We start from the raw sequence: 22,151 nt of genomic DNA on the forward strand, positions 1-22,151 counted from the left end.
TGAGGACAGAATCAGAAGGATCTTTGCCACTTTGAGCTCAGCTTAGGTTCGACTTTTCCTGTTCTTTTGGCAGGAGGAAAGATTGAAAGCAAGATTAAAAGCAAGAGGGGATTAAAAGCCGGTCTTCCCACCTTGTATTTGTAGCCACTCCTCTCCTTCACATCTAGCGGTGAAAATATACAAGAGTGCCACAAAAGGAAGGAAGAGCTTGGTTCTTATCAACTCCATTTTTAACAAGGACCGCTTCCGTAAAAATGAATATGTAGGGAAGGTCATATTAGCGTGTTGGGCATTTTAAAGAGACATAGAAAACTCAAGCTATGAGCTAGGCTTTAAAAAAACCCAACAACTATCTAGAGCCTTGATCCAGTCCTAGAAATTAAAAGGGCTGTTTTAATAATAATATCAGCTAGAGATATTTGCATTTCCTTGTTCTTGAAAGCAACAAGATTTTGTACTCAAGAGTGTGTACTTCCCAAAGCTTCCAATTCACTTGGAGAGAGAAAAAAGGCCATAAAGGCTACCGTCTGCTGGAAAAAGTGTGGCAGAACCACCTGAGTGGAGGACTCTGCTTGGGCTCTGAAATCTGAGATGGGTGAAGAAGGCAGCTCTTTGCTCCACTAGCAGAAACAAACAACAATTACAACAAATAACACCATCTTGTGGCAGCAACTCCCGTCAAGCTCCTATTATGCAAATTCTGGTTAGTGCAGCACACCGACATTTCCTCCAAGTAATCGAACCAAATCGGGTGGTTCCATGTTGTTGGGACATTTAAGCAGGGATTCTTCTGTTAAGAACAGTCTCTCCCAAACAGAGAACTCCTCAGATATATGGGCCAGCTTCTCAGCAACAGCTATGGTGGCAGTGGGAGTGGAAGCCCACTTGTCTGGTGAATGCTTGAGCTAAAAATATTGACTTGAAAGAAGAACTACAAGATTCCCCCCCCCCCAAAGATTAGATGTCCGCGACCTTCAGGATGCTCCTTCCATTTCTATGAAGTGACTGCAAGGTGAGAGGAAGCAAGGAAACTGCTACATGGTCTCAGCCAAGAAAACTCTTTATCATGCAGGGGTCTCCAAGGGAAGACAAGTCAGTCTGCAAGAGAACCCTAAAACAGGACATAGTAGAAAATGACTGGTCTACGAAATGCAAGGTGTCCCCTTGTTCTCAAAGCGGCAGCGTCCTGAGAGCACTCGCCAAGAACGCCTGTCTCACTCAGATCAGGTATTCATCCAAGTACACCTCTCTTAGATGGATTACACACAGCTCAACCATGAACACCAAGGTCACCGCAAAAGAAAGGAAACCTGAACTTCTGTACTTTTGCTGATCACTTGGCACAGCTACAGCAGAAGACAGGATTATAAACACACACACACAGAGAGAGACACACACACACAATCTAAATCCAAGACATAATTTCAGCACTAGTCACAAGCAAAATAGCTGCAGATAGGAGTCCCTCCCCCCCCCGTGTTTTTTTTAGGTAAATATATATTTTTTTCCATAGTCCTAAGCAGAAAAGTTACGGCTCGGTATTCAAGATTGTACTTAATCAAGTGTAGTGCATTGTTTCGTACATAAAAATGCCCCAAATTTTAAAAGCTGCCCTTCCCCAAAAACTTGTAGAGTAAAACTCTTTGAAATCTCACATAGCTGAAATCTCACAAGCTTCCATGTGGTAAACCTCTGGGAACCAAGTGATCAGAGTAATTAATTCTACTTTAGATGTTCTCTACTGGGCTCCAAGCGTCACATGAAAATGCAAAAGCTTTTTTGTTAGCATGCTAGTTTTGTGCCCGGTTCTGAGATGTAATATTTCAATTTTTTTTTAAACCTAGCAGCTTTTTCCTGGAAGGAGGAGGAGGGGGGGAAACGATGTTTAATTAAATTGGACTACAGTTAATGATGTGGAGATGCAATTCTCTTAGAAAGTCTTTTTAAGAGTCTCCCCGTTGAAAAGTTCCAGTTGCTTATTTTTAGCCTCATGCAAGCTTTTTAAATAAAGCTTGACAAAATCAGTAGTGCTTCGCGGAGGAGGATTTAATAGATATTATTTAGTTCTCTTCCTTGCAATTAGATGCTAGCCTGGCTTTTCTTGTCTTTTTCTCCTCTGAAGAGTTCAATATTGAAGCCGTGGGACAGAAACCACAGAACTCTGCAGAAAGTCCCATCCTACATAAATCTGTCAGCAGCACAGAGGATAATGACCCAATCAACTTGGAATAAGAGATAGTAGTCCTTGATTTACAACAACTGGAAGCAGAATCCCAGTTGTTGAATGGAGCGGTCATTAACGAGATGTCCACAGGACTGCTTCATTCAATGACTGCAATCTCAGCTCTCCTCGTTGTGGTTGTTAAGCAACCACACAGGTCATTAGGTGAATGGAGCAGGACGCTTGGCAACGTGGTATAAGTGTAAATAGGTTGCCAAGCAGCCAAATCATAATCATGACACTGCAGGTAGGGGGATTTTAATGGTGGTTGAAAATAATTTACGGATCGTAAAACATCCTTTCTGAGCCAACATATGGTTCCAGCCCTCATAACCATCTAATGGTTGCTAAATGACTGGTTGTAAGTGTGGGATTACCAGTATAAAACATCTCTAATAAAAAAACCCACAAGGACTTACCTCGTTCCCAATCCAGTTTTCAACAGAAGTCTTCAGAAAGGCCCCATATTTAGCTGTCTTTCCCTACCATTATCCTTTAACATCTAACACTCAAAGCCACACTGCCTCTGGACATAAGAATTCCACTTAGTTGTTCCAGTTAACAGCTAATCCACATATATTCTCCAGGACAGTCTGTTCCAATCTGGGACTCTAAATATGTGTTGGGCAGCAACTTTACAACTTTATAAAGAACATATAAAATCTGTGTGAATATTAACGTATACAATACCAGATAAAATTTTTTTTGAAGAAATGTATGGCTAAGTGAAGTTTAATAAAAAAAATCTCAGGATGAAATGGGATTAGAGTTTTCAAAATGTATTCCATTCTACAATAATTAATTTCTAGTATTATTGGGCTTTGTAACATTGTAATAAGGAACCAATTTGCTTATTGCATTTCCAGTATTGCACAGAAAAGGAGTTGCTTATTTCAACAATCCTGACTGGAATAATGCGCCAGCAGTAAACATTTTACACTAATCCTAAACTTAATATTTGAGGTAAATATTTTTTTTTGCATTGAAATTCTCATGGTTCCATCTTTATGACTATACATGTAGCCTTCAGTTAACAACTCATTCAGTGACCATTCAAACTTATGACGGTGCCAGTCCTCAAAGTTCCAGCAGTCACAGTGCCCCTGGGATCACATGATCATATTTCCGACTGTTACAATGTCCCATGGTCATGTGATTACGATGTGGGATCTTCCCTGTTTGCTTCTCACAATTGATTTCAATGGGGAAATCGGCAAGAAGTCAGAAGTCCTGATCACATAAGGGTCTTCTCATGCGATTCAGTTAATAACAGTAACTGGAGACTGCTGGAACTGCCATTGCTAGATTTCTATTATTCTGCCTTATTTTCATAATTGTTTTGTTGCTGTGCTCTTTATTTGGCAGCATGGAAATCAATTAAGTGTGGAAGTGCAGTGAATAGCAAAGGCTTGAAAGACCTTAATTTTCTCCTGTTAATAATATCTTATAAGCTGAATAATCTTTTAGGTTTTGGTACCTTCCTCTTCATAAAAAAATAGGCATTCAGTAACAAAGCAAGAATGGAAAAATCTGGACATAGTCTTTTCCTAGATTTCTCTCGATCATTAGTAAATTTAAATATTCAGTATTATACAGTATGTTGAACACTTATTTTTCTGTGTGCATCAACTTAAATATATTTATGCAACCCCTCCAGGAGTGCCCCTTCCACAGAAGTGATGCAACTATAAGGAAATACAATCCATTCTGAAATCCATGTTAGGCAGCTGGCATGATAGCATAATCTGAAATTCAGAGCCACTTGGCTGCCTTGTTCTGTTGAATCCTGCAAGTTCTTGAATTTAATCCTTGGCCTTTTATTACCCCATACATAATTCATTACTTGTGCAAGTGGTTTAATGCCTTGCTCTCATTAGAAACCAGAATAATTTGGAATAGAAAATTTAGTCTTGGTAAAATATTCACCTTAAATTCTGCAATTCTGCCTAACCAAGGCAAAAGTCTTTTCTTCTATGTGGAAATATCTGTTATTTGCTCCCAGTTTAGTAAACCCTTGTTCTTAAATACTTTTTTAAAAAAAACACAGATGTGTTTTTTTAAAAAAAATATTTAAGAACAATTGTTTACTAATCTGTAAACAAATATTTTCTTATATTAAAATCTGTTAGTCAATATATAAATTGTTTTTCATCCTTTGTCAACTTCCGTATCAACATGTTTTTTTCTTTGATTCGTTAGCCAAATTATATTATTGTATATCAACATTGTTTAGAAAACCTCAGTTTAAGAAAGTGCTAGTACAACATCATCAGCAAACAATTTCAATTTATACTCTTGTGAAGCTCTTTTGATTCCTGTAAGAGCCAGACTAAAAAAAAAATTATATTCCTTAGGAAAGGGGGAACTTAGCTTCCGGAAGAGTGTATTGGGGGGAACAGTTCTGTCTGAGAAGATAGCATTTCCAGTGCTGCCTTCTTAGGTTTAGAGGGCATTTTTCAATCTCAATGGCCCTATTATCCTTGTTGTATAGAGAGCCAGTTTGGTAGTGGTTAAGGCACCAGGCTAGAAACCCAGAGACCATGAGTTCGTCCCGCCTCAGCCATGAAAGCCAACTGGGTGACCTTAGGCCAGTCACTCTCTCTCAGCTCAACTCATCGTTGTGGGGAAAATGGAAAGTAAAGTGTGTGTTCACTGCCTTGAGTTATTTGTAAAAATAGTAAAGGTGGAAGTAAAATGAGTAGAGCCTTGGTGGAGCAGTGGGCTAATGCCTCCTTAAGTAACACCAGCTGCCTGCAATTAGTGCAGGTTCGCATCCCACCAGGCTCAAGGTTGACTCAGCCTTCCATCCTTCCGAGGTAGGTAAAATGAGGACCCAGATTGTTGGGGGCAATAAGCTGACTTTGTAATAATGCCGCTTGGGGGTGTGTGAAAGCCCTAATAAGCAGGCGTATACATAGAATGAAGGCTACTGCTAAGCTTGTAAGCTGCCCTGAGTCTTCGGAGAAGGGCGGGATATAAATGGATTTTTTTAAAAAAATAAGTAAATTATTTAAATCCTATGATGCTTCGTTCCACCTAGTTAAGGATTACAAACACGAGAGTTTTAATAGTATATAGCTGAAGTAGTTCCTAAATGATGCAATAACAATAATGAGCAGGTTTTCAAGACCAAATGGCCCCACAATCAACAGTAGTGCAAACCATTCAATGGGGTATGCGTAACCACAGAAAGCCATACATAAAAATGGATGCTTGCCAACTGCTGAAATAGTACACTGCTCAACACACAACTATATGACTTCTTCTGACTTGAAGAAAAGAGCAAAGAATTTTTTGATATTTCTAAGCATGTGGGTGATACTGTATTTTAATGCCACTATTTCAGAGAAGAATTAAACGAAAAACGGCAGTTGAAGATGCTAGAGTCCTTGGAAGACCTTTACAGTCTCCAAATACCTCTGATTAAAATATAACTACTAGTCCTTCTTAGGAGTAACTAGAGAATATATTTCATATAGAAAGATGTAGTGGGTAAACATTTTTCCCATTGCCAAATCAGAAAAGGGTGATTTTCTCACTCTAGTTGCTCTAGTAACTAGCAACCCATGGAGGAGATTGTTAAGGTTTGAAATTTTACAGTCATTAACATTGTAAAAAGTCTGAACCTTCTCTCCTTCAAAAGCACAACAGGAGAAATCACTAAATGCTTATGGACATAGCTAGTAAGAGGTCTATAAACAATTTCTCTGTGGGATAGTATGGGAAAAAAAATCTTACCACTGTTAGGTTTCGAATCTCATCCATGACCCGAGGCCAGAAAGACTGAAGACACTGCTGTGCATCACTGTTGCCTCCTGCAAAACCCCCATCCGTGGACATTATGGTAACTGGAAAGAAACCAAGTAATATATTAAATGTAAGCAGGTGTAGATAAGGTTTGTGAGTGTATATGTTAAAAGATATACAGTACATGGTGAATTGTAAAGTAAAATAAAGATGTTCCATAAAGATTCCGAAGTAAGAACCTGGACAGGATCTTCCTCAAATCCCTCTCAACAACATAGATTTTATTCTAAACCTTGGAACAAAGCAATTGTTTGGGACAAGGATTTTGTAAGGTCTGATTCTGTTCCTATTCCCTATTCTACTTGGTACACTTTAAGGCTTATTTTCTCTAAGTGATCAATCCAGGAAATAACTTTTCTCTCAGAAATTATTTTTTTTTATGTTTTATAGATATACTTCCTGATGTTCCTTTTTCTTGCAGAAGGCCATGAAGATCCTTCTCCACCAAGGATTTCTCTTTACCATAACCTATCAAGGAACTTCCTCCTCCACTGATTTAATTCAGATACTTTTATTAGTTTAAGACAAGGATAGACTTATTTCATATGAGGATGTTATCCTCAGCTAAGTATAGAAGGACTCCTTCAGATAATCTGTTTGCCTAACTTCTAAGTTCACCTGTACTGACTTGTGTGCGTGCATGTATGTGTACGTTACATCATCGTGCATTTTGAATATTACTGTTTGAAGCATTAATTCTGACTGCAAATTAATTTCTTTCTATAATGCTCTGGGCAACTCATTATGACATCTGTTTCCAAGATTGTATAGCTCCTCCACAGAACAATATCCTGGGAAATCCTGGGAAAAGGTTTGGTTTCTTGAATGAGCATCCAAAGATGCTGCCTTCAATCTCCCAGGCAATTTCTTGGGAGTCAGATCTAAAGTTCTGCACAGCCCTGCTATGGAAACACAAGGAAATAGAAGTAAGGATCCTAAATCTCAGTATTTTGCTTTGGTGTGCAGTCTTTATCTTATTACCAATAAACTGAAGTTATCTTTCAAGTATTAATTTCTGAACAATGTAAAAGAAAACATAAAAAAATTAATTAAAGACTGTGGTTGACCCAAAAGTATTCACTCATAAGAGGCTACCCTCTCTGTCTACCCACGACTGTTCTCTTTTCCCTGCTTTTTTTTTCCTTTCAGCTTTTCGTGATATGAATAATTTATTTTTATTTATGTGTTCAATTTATACCCTACATTCCTACTCATAGCAGCAGGTATTCCATTCTACATTTCTCAATATTTGGTGCAGCTTAAAGTGAATGATCCAATGCAGAGATATATTGTGGCTAGTGAACCTCAGAGGATATAATATATATCCAGGTTTAGATGATACTTGTAACTTCTCTGTAAGGGTCTGGGCTTGACGTTTTCCATTCAGGAGCCCCATGAAATGGAAATTCATTCTAAATCCACCAAGTGAATTCCTTTGAGAGCAATTATAGACATTCTTATCATGGATTCGGGCGGGGGGGAGGGGAGAGTTAGAGCTTTATAGCATTCGTTTTTCTTTAGGAACCACATTAGCCGCAATTAGGAAAGAGGGATCCCCAAATAAAAGTCAGCTTTTATTATGGGAAAAGCTTCCACCAAATGGAGCAGCTTCAGAAGCAAACATACATACATACAAAGAGCTCCAAGTACACATTGTGTGAACTGTTGGAAGCAGTTCGATTGTAGCAGCATACAAATCTAATAAATAAAAAGGATATGGACTGATGTTAATCCAGGAAGCATGCTGAAAGCTGTAGCATACATAGCTAACCTTTCAGGAGAAAGGGTCATCAGTTAACACGGTTGATGTTACCTAGTTTGGTAATGAAACATCTGCAAGAAAAACCACCAAGCTCAGAGACCACCAAGGACAGCAAAAGTCATACTATTTTGGAGTGGTTTTATTTAATCCTCTCCATAACAACACAACGAACGCTCTATCTGGCTGGATTCACAAAATACACTGCAACCCAAACATGCTTAACAAAACACTATGGTTTGTTTATTGTGCAGTGGCGTATGAAATGTTATTTGTTGCATTTATTGCTTTCTTTTGTTCAGGAACTCACTGCAAAATATATGGTGGTCGCTCTTCCCTGTTTCCCCCATAACAACCACCCTGTGAAATAGAGTAGGTCAGGGGTAGGCAACCTTGGCTCTTTTATGACTCGCGGACTTCAACTCCCAGAATTCCTGAGCCAACCATGCTGAGGGGAGAGGTTTCCAAGCTGAGCCATGCTGGCTCAGGAATTCTGGGAGTTGAAGTCCACGAGTCATAGAAGAGCCAAGGTTGCCTAACCCTGGGGTAGGTGAATGAGTGTGAATGGCCCTAAATTGCCTAATTGCCTAAGAACTGGACACCTAAAGCAGTAAACCACAATATTTATTTATTAAAGTGGTATAGCTGTCCATGTCACCACTAGTGATTCAGCGAGCAAATAACAAATGGATAAAAACCAAGGATACATAAACAGATATAAAAAAATGAGACATAGCATACATCATACAATCACTTAAGGTGACTGGCTCATTCATACCACATGCTAAAATAATGGTGGTGCTTCCCCCAAGAACCAAAAACTAGCAAACCATATTTTACCATAATCATTGCTAAGTAAATTTAATCTGGTAAAGATTGTAACTTTCCCATGTTACTGTAGCTCCAAATTTAACCATGAAAGGATACATATTAGCATACAAGGTGAGTAGAACCTAAGAGTTTGTTCACTCAAGAAACATGTCAGCTCATCATCTATCACTGATCTAGATTTTTAAAAGAAACATGACAATTTGTTGTTGTTGTTGTTAGCTGCGAAGTCGTGTCCGACCCATCGCGACCCCATGGACAATGTTCCTCCAGGCCTTCCTGTCCTCTACCATCTTCTGGAGTCCATTTAAGCTCACGCCTACTGCTTCAGTGACTCCATCCAGCCACCTCATTCTCTCTCGTCCCCTTCTTCTCTTGCCCTCAATCTTTCCCAGCATGAGGCTCTTCTCCAGTGAGTCCTTCCTCCTCATTAGGTGGCCAAAGTATTTGAGTTTTAGCTTCAGGACATGACAATTTACTTTCCCATAAATGCAGAATACTGACCTTGCTTTGTAACCATACAGAAAATATTGTTGAAGGACTACTTTGTCCTCATGAATGATATTCTAGTTTGGATGAACGGGGGGGGGGAGTAAGCTTTCTACCTCAATGAAGGAATATTTGTGAGCAACATTTCCTTGAGAGTGAGCTCTTCCAACGTACCACAACTGAAGAGTCCAAAGGCACAGCTGAAAGTGCAATGAAAAAAATCTGAAATACATCACCTTTGCGACCTAGTGTCATGGGTATTTTCCTTTGAAGATAGAGTAGAATGGAACAGAGCTGGAAGGGACCTTGGAGGTCTTCTAGTCCAGCCCCCTGCTCAGGCAGGAGAACCTATACCATCTCAGACAAGTGACTGTCCGGCCTCTTCTTAAAAACCTCCAGTGATGGAGCGCCCACGATTTCTGGAAGCAGGCTGTTCCACTGGTTAATTGTCCTCGCTGTTTTGCTTCTCATTCAAGAAGCTTCATCGGTTCTGGCAAGATAGTGGGGGCGATGGAAGATAGATCCTGTCGTCCCCCTACCACCATACTGCCACAATTCATGAAGCTTCTTAGATGAGAAGTGAAACCTCTTCAAGGAAAAACAAAGAAAGTCCAGTTGCCTTTCGAGAAAGCACCTGTGAGACGATCATGATGACCTGGATGACTGAGAATCTCCACAGACGTGTAAACAGGTAACAAACACCCTTTCTCTAACATGCTAGGATGCCGGTTAGGGTTGCTATACGGTTTACGATTAGAGCAACGGAAGAGTTTTTAATAACAACTTGACTTTCTGTGGGAACTAGGCCCCCATATGGAGGATAGGCTAGAAAAGGAGAAGAAAACATCAAATTATTTAAAAAGAACATTTACAAGAACTCAGAATTCTTAAGAGCAAAACTGAAAGTCTGCTTCTATACAGAAACAAGTCTGGATCAAAGTGATGATTTGCTTTTAAAATAAGACAAAAACAAGGTTCAACCAATGAAATTTAAATCTGTTCTCTTCAAAAATAACACCAAAGGTACTTTTAGAAACGACTGTGTTAACCATATCATTCAAAGTTTGCATAAAAAGAGTGAGAGAAATGCAAGATTGCTTTATTTAAAAGTTTGAATGCCTACAACCTTTTTATGTAATGGGAAATGGCTTAAGGCCAAAAACAATTCTAACATAAGTGGATATGATTCCCACTGGCTTATGATCCATTGTGTGTGGCGGATTTTATTTTGGCCTTCTCTCCCTCCACCTCCTGCCATACACCCACCCACAATATAAGACTATTGTTTGGAACAAAATTGTCCAGAACCAATTACTGCATGAATTTTGAGTCATGCGGTGTAAAACACCAAGTTCTTTTTTTAAAATTAAAAAAAAATACTTCTAAATCATCCTATGGGAGAATTAATAGCAGTTAGGTTGCTTATATCCATTAATGAACAATAATTATCCTCATACATAACTTTAAAAAAAATATCTACAATTAGTGTCCAGGTTAAAGAAGTTTTGATGAATGTTCCTTTAATATGCAGAGCATCATGGCTTGCAGAAACAGGAATGCTATTGAGGACTTGTAGAGAATAAGTACACAAAATGTAATCAAGTCTTTCAAATGTACATTTAGTTGACAATTGTAATACACGAAGCAAAGAAAGATAATGTATATCTACATTTTTTACACTGTAGAAAGCATGAGAAATAAGCAAACTCACAACAGAAAAAGTATCTGCAGTTTTTAAAAAAACGGCCAGTGTTAAGTCCATAGTGACAGCCACCTCAACACTCTAGCTCAGAGGTCCCCAACCTTTGGGGCACCAGGGACCAGATTATGTGGACAGAGGTTTTTCTACGGACTGGAGAAGGCCTGGTTTCGTGTGCTGCCTGCATCCCGCAGATAGGGCTTTGCTTGTTTGTGCGGACCGGTTGCTGGCATGCCACGGACCGCTACTGGTCCACGGACCGGAGGTTGGGGACCCCTGCTCTAGCTGCTAAAGTTAGTTAGGTCCAGATGCAAGGAAAAGACTTTGTAAATCGTCATAAGAGAGGACAGGTTGGGTTTTTTGGTTAATTGAAAGCCTTTTAAAATTTCTCCCAACCTTCATTCTGCAGTAATGTGCTACAGTTTCATAGCAATTGCACATGGATTCATCAGCATAAGCTAAATTGGAAGTGATTCTAATGAAGCCAGAGGAAATCCACTAATTTAAAGATTCTTCTTCTGCACTCCGCCGTTAAATTCACTGAGGGATTTACATGTTTTCATTAGAGCCTATTTGCAGTATTAACCTTCAGAATGCTTGAGAGCATCAGACTGAAATGAGCACCAATTTATTTCCTATGTCAAGATGTCCCACATGGATTTAATAACACGAACCTACCCATCAAATCTGCTTTGACCTGGCAGGAGTTGGTTACATAACTAAACTTCCTGTATTAGCTATTAACATAGAATTTTCTCCTCCCAAGCAGCAAAGCAATTGCCTTAAAAGACAAAATTAGGCTACAATTACTCACTAACAGTAATTTTGCCCTTTGTCAAACCTATTTTGCACCTTAATTTAGTTAATTCAAATTCTACGCTTACACAGAAAGCAAAAAAAATAAAATAAAATAAAACTGTATTACTTAGACCAGCAGCCCCCAACCTTTTTGGCATCAGGGACCGAGTCCTTGAAGAGAGGTTTTTCAGCGGACCGGAGGGGACGTGGTGTCACATGCTGTCTGCATTTCGTGGATGGGGCTTTGCTTGTTTGCACAGCCCAGCTTATGGCATGGCATGGACCAGTTCCAACCCATGGACCTGGGGTTGGGGACCCCCTGACTCAGACCTCCACAACCATCAATTCAGAAAGACTCCACATCTCAATTGTCACTGCTTTTCCACAGGATACATATCACATCACTGAAACTTATGAAACGACGTTAAATATGAGAGTGCTCCTTTTTCCAGTGTACGGGGTACGATGTGCAGGGTACTTCTCCCAAACACTTATATGATTTGTATAGGTGTGGTAGGGAAAGGATTTTAAAATAGCAGCCTATGATCACCAAGTATTCTCAAGTAAGAAACAAGGTTTGAGAAAGAGTTTGTTTCTGGTTCACTACTATTTACTGCTAATGACCTTAGTCATTAGCCTTTTATCCAAGGAGTAGTGCAGCTAAAGGCTACACTTATTTGCAGGCATGCCTTAAAGTAAGTTCTTAAGCCACTGGAATAAGAAAAAAATATACACACACAGTACAAGCAGCAGTTGACTTACGACAACAACTGAGTCCAAATTTCCATTGCTAAGCAAGACAGTTATTAAGTGAGTTTTGCTCCATTTTACAACCTGTCTTGCCACAGTTGTGAAGTATTTTTTTTTAATCCCATTTATATCCCGCCCTTCTCCGAAGACTCAGGGCGGCTTACAAGCTTAGCAGTAGCCTTCATTCTATGTATATGCCTGCTTATTAGGGCTTTCATACACCCCCCCAAGCGGCATTATTACAAAGTCAGCTTAATTGCCCCCAACAATCTGGGTCCTCCTTTTACCTACCTCGGAAGGATGGAAGGCTGAGTCAACCTTGAGCCTGGTGGGACTCGAACCTGCACTAATTGCAGGCAGCTGGTGTTACTTAAGGAGGCATTAGCCCACTGCTCCACCAAGGCTCACTGCAGTTGTTAAGCTAGTAACACGACTGTTAAATGAATGTGGCTTCTCAATTGACTTTGCTTGCCAGAAGGTCGCAAAAGCTGGTCACATGACACCGGGACACAGCAACTGTCATTAATACATGTTGGCTGCAAAACATCCAACTTTTTGTAGCGTGACCATGGAGATGCTGTAACAATCATTAAATGTGAAATGTGGTCGTGAGTCAATATTTTTCAGAGCAGTTGTAAGTTTGTACAGTCACTAAACCAATTTGATAAGGTCCAGGACTATCTGTATAGCCTTTTGAGCCCTTAAGAGTTTTGAAAGTCTCACTCATGCTCTGATTTTTCACTGATGTGGAATTATATCATATTTTCCTTTAATTTAAATACTTTATTGTGAAGTATTGTAATATTTTTTTTCTTTAGAATATAATTGAAATACCATTTACAGAAGAACAATATTGAAATATAATATTGTAACTAAGAAAACCAGTAGGATAACTGGAGAGAAAGTAATATAATTCACCCAAATTCATATAGTATTGCCATAACTATCTTCAGGGACAAATCTTGCCTAAAATGCTCAGGTGACAGCTCTACAGGATCAGACAGTATTTGTAATCATTCAAAAAATCTTCCATTTTGCCTCTGACACACATCAAAGTTTAACCAGCAATACCAGATTTAAAATGTCCCCCTTCTTCCAAATTTTTATTTCATAATGGCTGCATCTGCCTGAATGGCTTAAATATCTTCAAATGAATACTACAGTATTTAAAGAACTGCAGATATAAAGGGCAACACTTAAGATATCTAACTGAACTTGAATATCTTGTACCGTGATATGAAACTTGGAGCATTTGTTGGGCCTTATTTACAAACTATTGCTAAAATGTGACTCATAAATGGAATAAATTAAAGATTGTACAAATAAATAAGATGCAGAATGTAGATGTAATAATTGATACGTAACAAGATGATTTTGAATGTAAGAAGAGTGTCAGATAGACTGGCATGACATAGTATAAAGAAAATCTTTAACTTATTTTCCAGGCTGAAATCCACTGTTCTATAGTTGTTCTGTATTGTGGAGCTTCTAAGTTAAAACCACCTGGAATCTTTTCTCAAAACGGAAGTTAGGCTACTGCCTACAATACCTTCTTTCAGAAAACAATTGACGTTCCTGTTCACTCTCAGGCGTTCATGGAATAACTATATTTAACTGACAGACTACATTTATGTTTGCCTCTTATTCAGTTTTTCTATTTTTAAAAAAGTAAACATTTTTTGTCATTTTTAAACCCTCTGTTGGTTTATTGGGATGACTTTAATATTCCCCAAATTATCTTGTAAATTGTTTTTCCGAGTATAGAAATAAAGTAAAAATAAAGTATCTTCCCAAAAAAGTATTGAAACAGAAGGCTGTATATTTTCAGCAAAAGTTATTTCAAAAATATGTTATTTTTATGTCTGCTTTTCTAAGATCAGCTTCTGTTATTAATTCTCCAATCGATAAGAGGGGAAATAAAGGAGGGATGAGGAATAATTCAAAATAATGTCTAAATCCTAAGGATTCGTTTTCTTCAAGGTTTATTCCATTCCATCAAATCTAATGTTAACTTCCCTTTTTTAACTGATCTATTCATCAAGAAATAGAAATAAGACATTAATTGCTGTTAATCAATTACATGGCATGTGATCCTATAAAAAGGATGTCAACATTGATGTTAAAGAAACTAATATCAATGAAAATGCTGTACATCAGAACCATAAATACAATCCGTATCTACTTTCTTTTCTTTACAAAAAAACTGAGAAAGGGACAAGAATTCCTTCCCAGAGTCTAAGGAAATATATTTATATGCTTCTAACTCTCAGTCATACCCCTGTGCACTTTAACAAAAGTTTATATCTACACTATGGCACAAGACCGGCTATTGACATAAACATACAGCTAGTCCTTGTTTGCTACCCACAATTAGGATCGGCAGCTCTATTAACTGAAACCATAACTATGCTTACCTCACCTTTCCGTTGTTTTACAGACCTACAATGGATGTAAAAATACAAAGACTGGTCATTATTTTTTCATTACCATCATTAATTGTGAATAGTCTATGAAGCAGTCACTAAATGAGGACTACCTGTGATTGAAAGACCATCCACAACCTTATCTGTCACCTTACTAATATAATCAGATGCTTTCCTCCACAAAACTTTGTTTCTGGGCAACAAGAAGATTAAATTATCTCAGTTCTCATGGTTGCACAGAGAAGTTGGAGAACCTGCTTGGGAAGAATCTGTGTTAGGAACAAGAGCCAGAATAAACTCTGATAGGCACAACCTATTAATGAAGCACATCAAGAACGTGGGTACCTATGAGAACATCTGCTAATTGACTTTGTTCTCAGCACACCTATTTTTAATCTCAGAACCTTTACTAGTTTGTTGAGTAGCTGTAAGAATACCCACTGCTGATTTAAGTTATCCCTGTCAAGGTCTACCCATATATGTTTCTGGTAAGTACCTTCCAGCATTTGACAATTCTTGTCAACAAGAATTATCATTTATCCCCAGTTTTCAGATCAGTATCAGAATTATTAAATAATATTGAATAAATACATCTGTGGCTCATGAGAAAGTCTTTTTGGCCAGCTTGTTCTCACTAAGTGTTCACAATCTATGTATTTTAACTAAGGCAGAATACGCATAATGGATTTGTATCACACAAAATTAAACAAAATATTAAAATCAGAGCACTACATAACACTTTCCCACTATTAAGGTTTTTACAGGGTACAAGGAAACAATAAAGCTATGCACCAGATAGGACCAGCAAGCAACCATGTTCCAGAAGAAAAGTGGTCAGTTGCAGGCTAAAGAAGAAATGACCTTTCCTTCATGGCCCACCTCAGTCACCAGCCATTTGGAGAATGCCTCACTTACTGGTTTTAAAAAGTAATGTATTAAGAGAGGAGTAAAACATATTGGCATTGCTATTTCCATCAATTATTGTGCTTGCCTTTAAACCAAGCAGTTCAAGGGCATATTTAAAAATGGTACTTTAAAAGTTAAACATTTACTTTGACTGGTTTTGTTAAAGGCGTCACTATGTTACATTAGATTTTTCCTACTTTACAAGTTTTCCTTGGTGAGCAAGTTAGGAAGCCAGTTGTATACATTTTGTAAAACCATCCTTGTTCTCTATCAAGAACCACATAATCCAATATCATCACTTATTGTTATTCTTTATTGGCCAAGTGTGATTGGATACACAAGGAATTGTCTCCGGTGCATAAGCTCTCATTGTATAAACAAACAGCAAAGTGATAAGGCCATAGATCACAAATCATAGTGACTTTTAAGTTGTATTCAAAAAGTAGATTGCTTTATGAGAAGCTACAAATCAGTACATGAAAATTTTGAACCAACAAAAACAGCACTTTTTACCCAATATCCCATTTAAACGCAAACAATTGTGGATTCCTCAGAACTTTTAAGAAATAGAAAATAATTCATTTTCTCTGCTTAAAGTTTGGGTTTCTGCAACTGTGGCATTGGACATGCTCCAAGCACCACCCTCAACAAATGTGGATTTTCTCAGCTTTTAAGAACTTGTTAATCATTATTTGCATTCTTTTATCTAATAAGCCATAGTCCCTAAAGCAGGAATCCCCAACCCCCAGTCCATGGACCAGTACTGGGCCGCAGCATGCCAGCAACTGGTCCACACAAACAGGCAAAAAGCTTCATTCGTGGGATGCAGGCAACACACAAAACCATATATTCTCCGGTCCATGGAAAAACCTTTCTCCACTGAACTGGTCCCTGGTGCCCAAAAGGTTGGGGACCTCTGCCCTAAAGGTAGTGGAAAGTATGTATTTTATTTTATTAGTATAGTTTAAAAACCAAGATTTGTTTCAATAAGGGTCAACTAAGCTACTATAGAAAAGTTTATACGTCTTACGGCATAAACTGTGGCATTTGAACAACTATACCTGGATTCACACAATATGCTAAACTATGGCTTAACAGAACATACAGTTCCATACATATCACATGTGTGTGGGACAAATATTAATAATTTGACTCCTAATACCTAAATTTGCAAATATTTTTGGTTAAAATCTTGCTCAAATAAGAGGATAAGGAAAAAAAGCAATGGTAGATTTGTATATTCTGATCCTTATGTTACATATTATATAGTATGCAATAGTTTGCTTTCATTTCCAGATCATAAATATGAGCTAGACATCTCGATTGTTCATTTATTTCTAAAACAATTGTCTCATAATAAGGCAGAAAAGTATTTAAGCTGGAGGGAAAGCATCTGAGATTCTGAAGAACAGTCACTGGCTTTACACAGTGCGCTAAACCATGGCTTTACTTATGTTTATTAAACCAAATTACTAGCAGCTGATTTACATAGCACTAACCCATAAACCACAATTTACTAACAAAAGTGGTAGTTTAGATTATGTATCAAGATTCCAAAAAAAAAGAGGTTAACATAATTGTGTCAAGCCGGTATCATGGTTGTGTTCACCAATTATATTAAATCATAACCATGGTTAACAAACCACAGCATTTAAGTTAGCTACTGAGTTGGAAAAGGGAACCAAATGAAAACAATTCAACAGGCACAACTGTACTACATGAAAACAAACCAAAATGTACATACAAGGCCTACGCAAATGTGTCAACATGCAAGCAAGATCTTAATCAGAATGCTGAACAGATAAAATGAAAGCAAAAATCATGGGAATGTTTGTTTGAAAAAGTGGAAGACATAGCTTAGGGCCTCTGTAGTGATCAAAAATTGGTTTTGGGGTGAGGGACAAAAAATAATAATAATTCAGCAAAGTTGTATGGCAAGCCAGCTTGTTTGCCATTAGTAATAACACCCATAATAAAATATCTAAAAGTTGCTAATGAAACCAAACTATCTGACAGAAATGAACACAGATGCCTAGAAATGGCATAGGAGAAAATAGAGTAAGCAATTTTTGAAAACTGGAACAAAGGGATGGAAGCAACCAGGTCTTATAAACTCTGGGGAGGTTCACATATTGCACAAGGGCTTATCACATTTTTTTGACTTATCACATTTTATGCAGCCAAGTACTATGGTTGCTATGGTTGATCATACATTAGTATACATCAAGTATTTTGTCTGTACATGCAAGTTGTTCTACTTTCTAATAAATCTGATAGTTTACCTGTTTACATGAGGGAAAGCATACTTTATGGGTCACAATGGGATTGTACGAATCCTATCAAAGCTGAAACTACCACTTGCAAAATAAAGAGAAAAGGAAAAATAAGCTTCGAGATGTAATCGAATGGCACGAAAAGTAAAATCCAAAAGGAAACTCAACCATGTAATACCTAGTGAAATAATGACTTTGTACAGTTCCCATTAATCCAAAGAGGCACATGGAAAGCTTCAGCTGCCTGTGCGCTACACATTTTTACATTATGAAAAATAATGGATAACTTCTTGTTTTCCAAAAAACTTCAATGGCCAATGGGAGACCTTGACATACTCTTAGAGCTCTCACAGTAGTTTATTGAAAGATGCTATTAGAAGTGCAGCATTTTTGTAAGACTGCTTCCAACAATAGTGTTATTTCCTGAAAAGGAAAAGGAAAAAAGAGGAAGTGAACAGCAGTCTGACACAAAGCAGAACAGATGAAGGAAAGAAGATGAACCTGCTTCCTGCTCCCTTCAGCAAGTCAGGTGAGGAGCGCCAAGGCCATTTTTGAACGACTATGAGGCGTAGATTCCTGATTATTAACAGAAACCTTTATTAGGCAGTCAGCATTTGGTGAAGTTTATTCCCAGGAGGCATTCCTAAATTGTGATGGTGCTTAATAAGTACAGCAAGGATTTTGCAATATTAAACCACTTTTAAAGAAAAAGAACAGATAACCTATTCTGAACTTTCAAGATGTTGCTCAAGGCCAGTAAATGAACGTTATGGATGAGAGAAAGGAATAAATGTGTCATTTTTCTGGATTTCTGAAGAGTTGAAATACCCTACCCTCTTGAAACCTTTGAGAATAAGGACAATAGTGGGGCACAGAAGACATAAGGGTAGTTCAAAGCTCTTCATTAAAATGGCTTTAGTTTCAGATGCTCATATTATTCATAGTGACTTTCTCAGGTACTAGTAACCCACTGTTTCTTCCTTCCAACTCTGATTCCTTTCACTAGCTCCAAACAGCATAAACAAACTTCGTCCTTCAACAGTTAAAAACCCAGAGAAGCTGTGCTTCAAGGTCACTCTTGCTTGCACAGACAGGCCTTGCTTCAGCAACTTTTACTGCAACACTATTCCACTGAGATGAAAGGGAAGGGGAAAAATGTAAAGAACTCAGGTGTAACTCTTTACTTAAGGAAAACAGGTAAGTCCTTTGATATAAAAGCATTCCAGAGTACACTTATGCACTTTAATCCATTAAAGGATGAGATATCTCAATATCAGGATCATTCCAGTGACCTTCATCGTTATTATTTTTTAAAAAAAGAAAAAACCCAAAGTAGTCTTATACTTATAAAAAGCCACAGCAAGTTAGGAGAAGAGAGGCAAATCTTCTTCAGGTATCCCCCACAAACTTTTCTTCAGTTGTTTGTCAGGTTTCCCTTTTACTTAAGAGTAGATCTAGAAAGCAACTATAAGGGAACAAGTGAGCTCTTTCCTTCCTACCTTCCAAACCCGACATAATGTAGTTACTACAAAGGTCCAAAGATCATACTGGGAAATCAGCTTTATGATAACATAGGACTCATGCTGCTTAAAACATTTTTAAGAAAGAGCCCTTCCCATCCTGCAGCCCATCAATCAAGCTACATAACATCGAGATGTGGGTGGAGACAAGGAGGAAAAAGGAATGACAGATGAAACAGATGTCAACATACAAGAGGTGGCATTTAAATTCAGATGTGCAAATACATCGGTCCAAATTCTCTGTATTGAAATGGCACATCCTTATTTGACCCCCTCAACCCTTTCCCAAGCTCGTTGCCAATGCTCTCTTTCCTAAAATCAAAAGGGAAGCCGAAGAACTCTCTGCTTACATTTGCTTGCACCTCTGTCCAAATTTCTCTTAGTTTTCACAGCTATTAAAATTTGGGGGGGAGGGGCGGAAAAAGGAAGGAGAGAGAGAGAGAGAGGAGAGAGAGGAGAGAGAGGAGAAAGAGAGAGGAGAGAGAGGAGAAAGAGAGAGAGAGAGAGAGAGAGAGGAGAGAGAGGAGAGAGAGGAGAGAGGAGAAAGAGAGAGAGAGGAGAGAGAGGAGAAAGAGAGAGAGAGAGAGAGAGGAGAGGAGAAAGAGAGAGAGAGAGAGAGAAGAGAGAAGAGAGAAGAGAGAGAGAGAGAGAGAGAGAGAGAGGAGAGAGAGAAGAGAGAGAGAGAGAGAGAGAGGAGAGGAGAAAGAGAGAGAGAGAGAGAGAAGAGAGAAGAGAGAAGAGAGAAGAGAGAGAGAGAGAGAGAGAGAGAGAGAGAGAGAGAGAGGACTTAAGCCAAGGACAGACGGCAAGGTAAGATAGGTGCTCCCTTTAAGATTGCCAAGGGGCCATTTTCTAAAACAGTTTCAACTTATCTGCACTTTGGGATTTCGTAACTACTCCGAGAACTGCTAGGTTAGGAAAGCAAAACAAAAGCAATGCAACCCCCCCCCCCAAAAAAAAAACTTACCGGAGACGGCGTTAATTTTACAGGCAGCTAATTATGCCTCCTCTGACAGTGCTAATTTAGCCATTTCTAGTCCTTCTCCAACACACAAAAAGAGAGACGCGGAGGAAGAGGAAACAAAAGGCAGCAGGAGAGGCAGGCCAAGCTCTCCGGAGCCTCCACCGGGGCACCCAACTCAGGCAGCTGCCCTCCCCAACTCTTCGCCATTTTCCTTTGTCTTTCAGCTGACCCCTGCGCCTGGGTGCAAAACTCCCAGGGACTCCAAGGAGACGCGGTGCAGCCTCCTTCCACTTTAACGGCGAGAGACCTTCAGTCTAGCCTGCTGTTCCGACACCCAACCTCCCCTCGGCCGGCCGCTCATTGGCTAAGCGCCTTGCTTCGCCCAGGAGACCCGCGCCCGGATTGGCTGCTGCCCTCGTCGCTCACCCACCCCCCCCTTCGTACACTTCCTGTTTTAAAGTTACCTTGAGAGGAACGAAACAGCGGTCAGACGCCGAGACTTCCCCAAGCCGGGAGCGACGGATGGAAAAGGCGGGTCTTCCTTCAAGCCGAGGCGCGCTCCGGGGTTACAAAGGGAGCCAACCGAGGCGGGAGGGAAGGTGGAGGCCGGCTGCCCGGCGCAGGCGGCGGTGGAAAGGGGAAAAAAAAAAGCCGATGAAATCATAAGAGCCTCTTTTCCAGGGGTCTTCAAAACCCGGCCCCCTTTGATGACTCGTGGACTTCAACTCCCAGAATTCCTCAGCCAGCATAGCTGGCTGAGGAATTCTGGGAGTTGAAGTCCACGAGTCATCAAAGGGGGCCGGGTTTGAAGACCTCTCTGCAAGTCTTTTCAAATGGAGGGGCCTCCTTTGACGTTTCTGATCCTGGCAGTTTGGGGGATTTTTTTTATATATATATTTTGATTTTTGGGGTGGTTTTTTTTTGAAGCGGGGAAGGGAAGGGGGGGGTCAGCAAGCATTGCCGTTGGATCCAGGGGACTGTCGGTGGGAAAAAAAGGCGGCTCGGCTTTTCTAAGCCTCGAGAAAAAGGCTGCTTTAATGCAGCGTTTCCCAACCTTAGGAACTTGAAGATGCGTGGACTTCAACTCCCAGAATTCCCCAGCCAGCTATGCTGGCTGGGGAATTCTGGGAGTTGAAGGCCACGCATCTTCAAGTTCCTAAGGTTGGGAAACGCTGCTTTAATGGGTCAGCAAGGGAAGGGGAAGCCGGAGGTTTCATTTTTTTACAGCCTGGTTTTGCCGTCGCGAATAATGGGGGGGGGGGGGGTGTTTGCGTGCAAAGGGTCTTCTCTGGGGGAGCGCCAGCCCTGTGGAACCGGCTCCCCCCTGAGCTTCGGATGGCCCCGGATCTCCGGTCCTTTCACCCCGGCCTCAAAACACTCCTTCTTTTCCACCTGGACTGACATTATGTTTACAATTTTTAATTTATTTTTAATTTTTAAAGTTTATTGCACAGAGGACTTTAATTTTAATCTTATCTTAATTTCTGTACTTATTATTATATGTTATTGTTAGCCACCCTGAGTCCTTCGGGAGATAGGGCAGGATATAAGTCCCATAGATAGATAGATAGATAGATAGATAGATAGATAGATAGATAGATAGATAGATAGATAGATAGATAGATAGATGATAGATAGATAGATGATAGATAGATAGATGATAGATAGATAGATGATAGATAGATAGATGATAGATAGATAGATAGATAGATAG

The 22,151-nt window shown here is 39.3% G+C and overlaps 1 protein-coding gene across 3 annotated transcripts in view; it reads right to left on the bottom strand.

Annotated features, from left to right (window-relative positions):
- NFYC (nuclear transcription factor Y subunit gamma) overlaps window positions 1–22,151 on the bottom strand; it is a 53,118-nt gene that overhangs the window by 24,053 nt on the left and 6,914 nt on the right. Inside the window, exons 1-2 of one of the 3 annotated variants that reach the window (XM_083369325.1) lie at window positions 20,902–20,920; window positions 5,960–6,069 (exon numbers count right to left, since the gene is read on the bottom strand). In XM_083369325.1, the coding sequence (XP_083225451.1) occupies window positions 5,960–6,061 (102 nt within the window). In that variant the 5' untranslated portion in view covers window positions 6,062–6,069; window positions 20,902–20,920. Of the gene's footprint in view, window positions 1–5,959; window positions 6,070–20,440; window positions 20,774–20,901; window positions 20,921–22,151 lie in introns of those variants that run through there. The other 2 variants (XM_083369324.1, XM_083369323.1) reach the window with 2 other exon arrangements.

Source organism: Vipera ursinii (assembly GCF_947247035.1).
Source record: "Vipera ursinii genome assembly, chromosome: 9".
NCBI lineage: Eukaryota > Metazoa > Chordata > Lepidosauria > Squamata > Viperidae > Vipera > Vipera ursinii.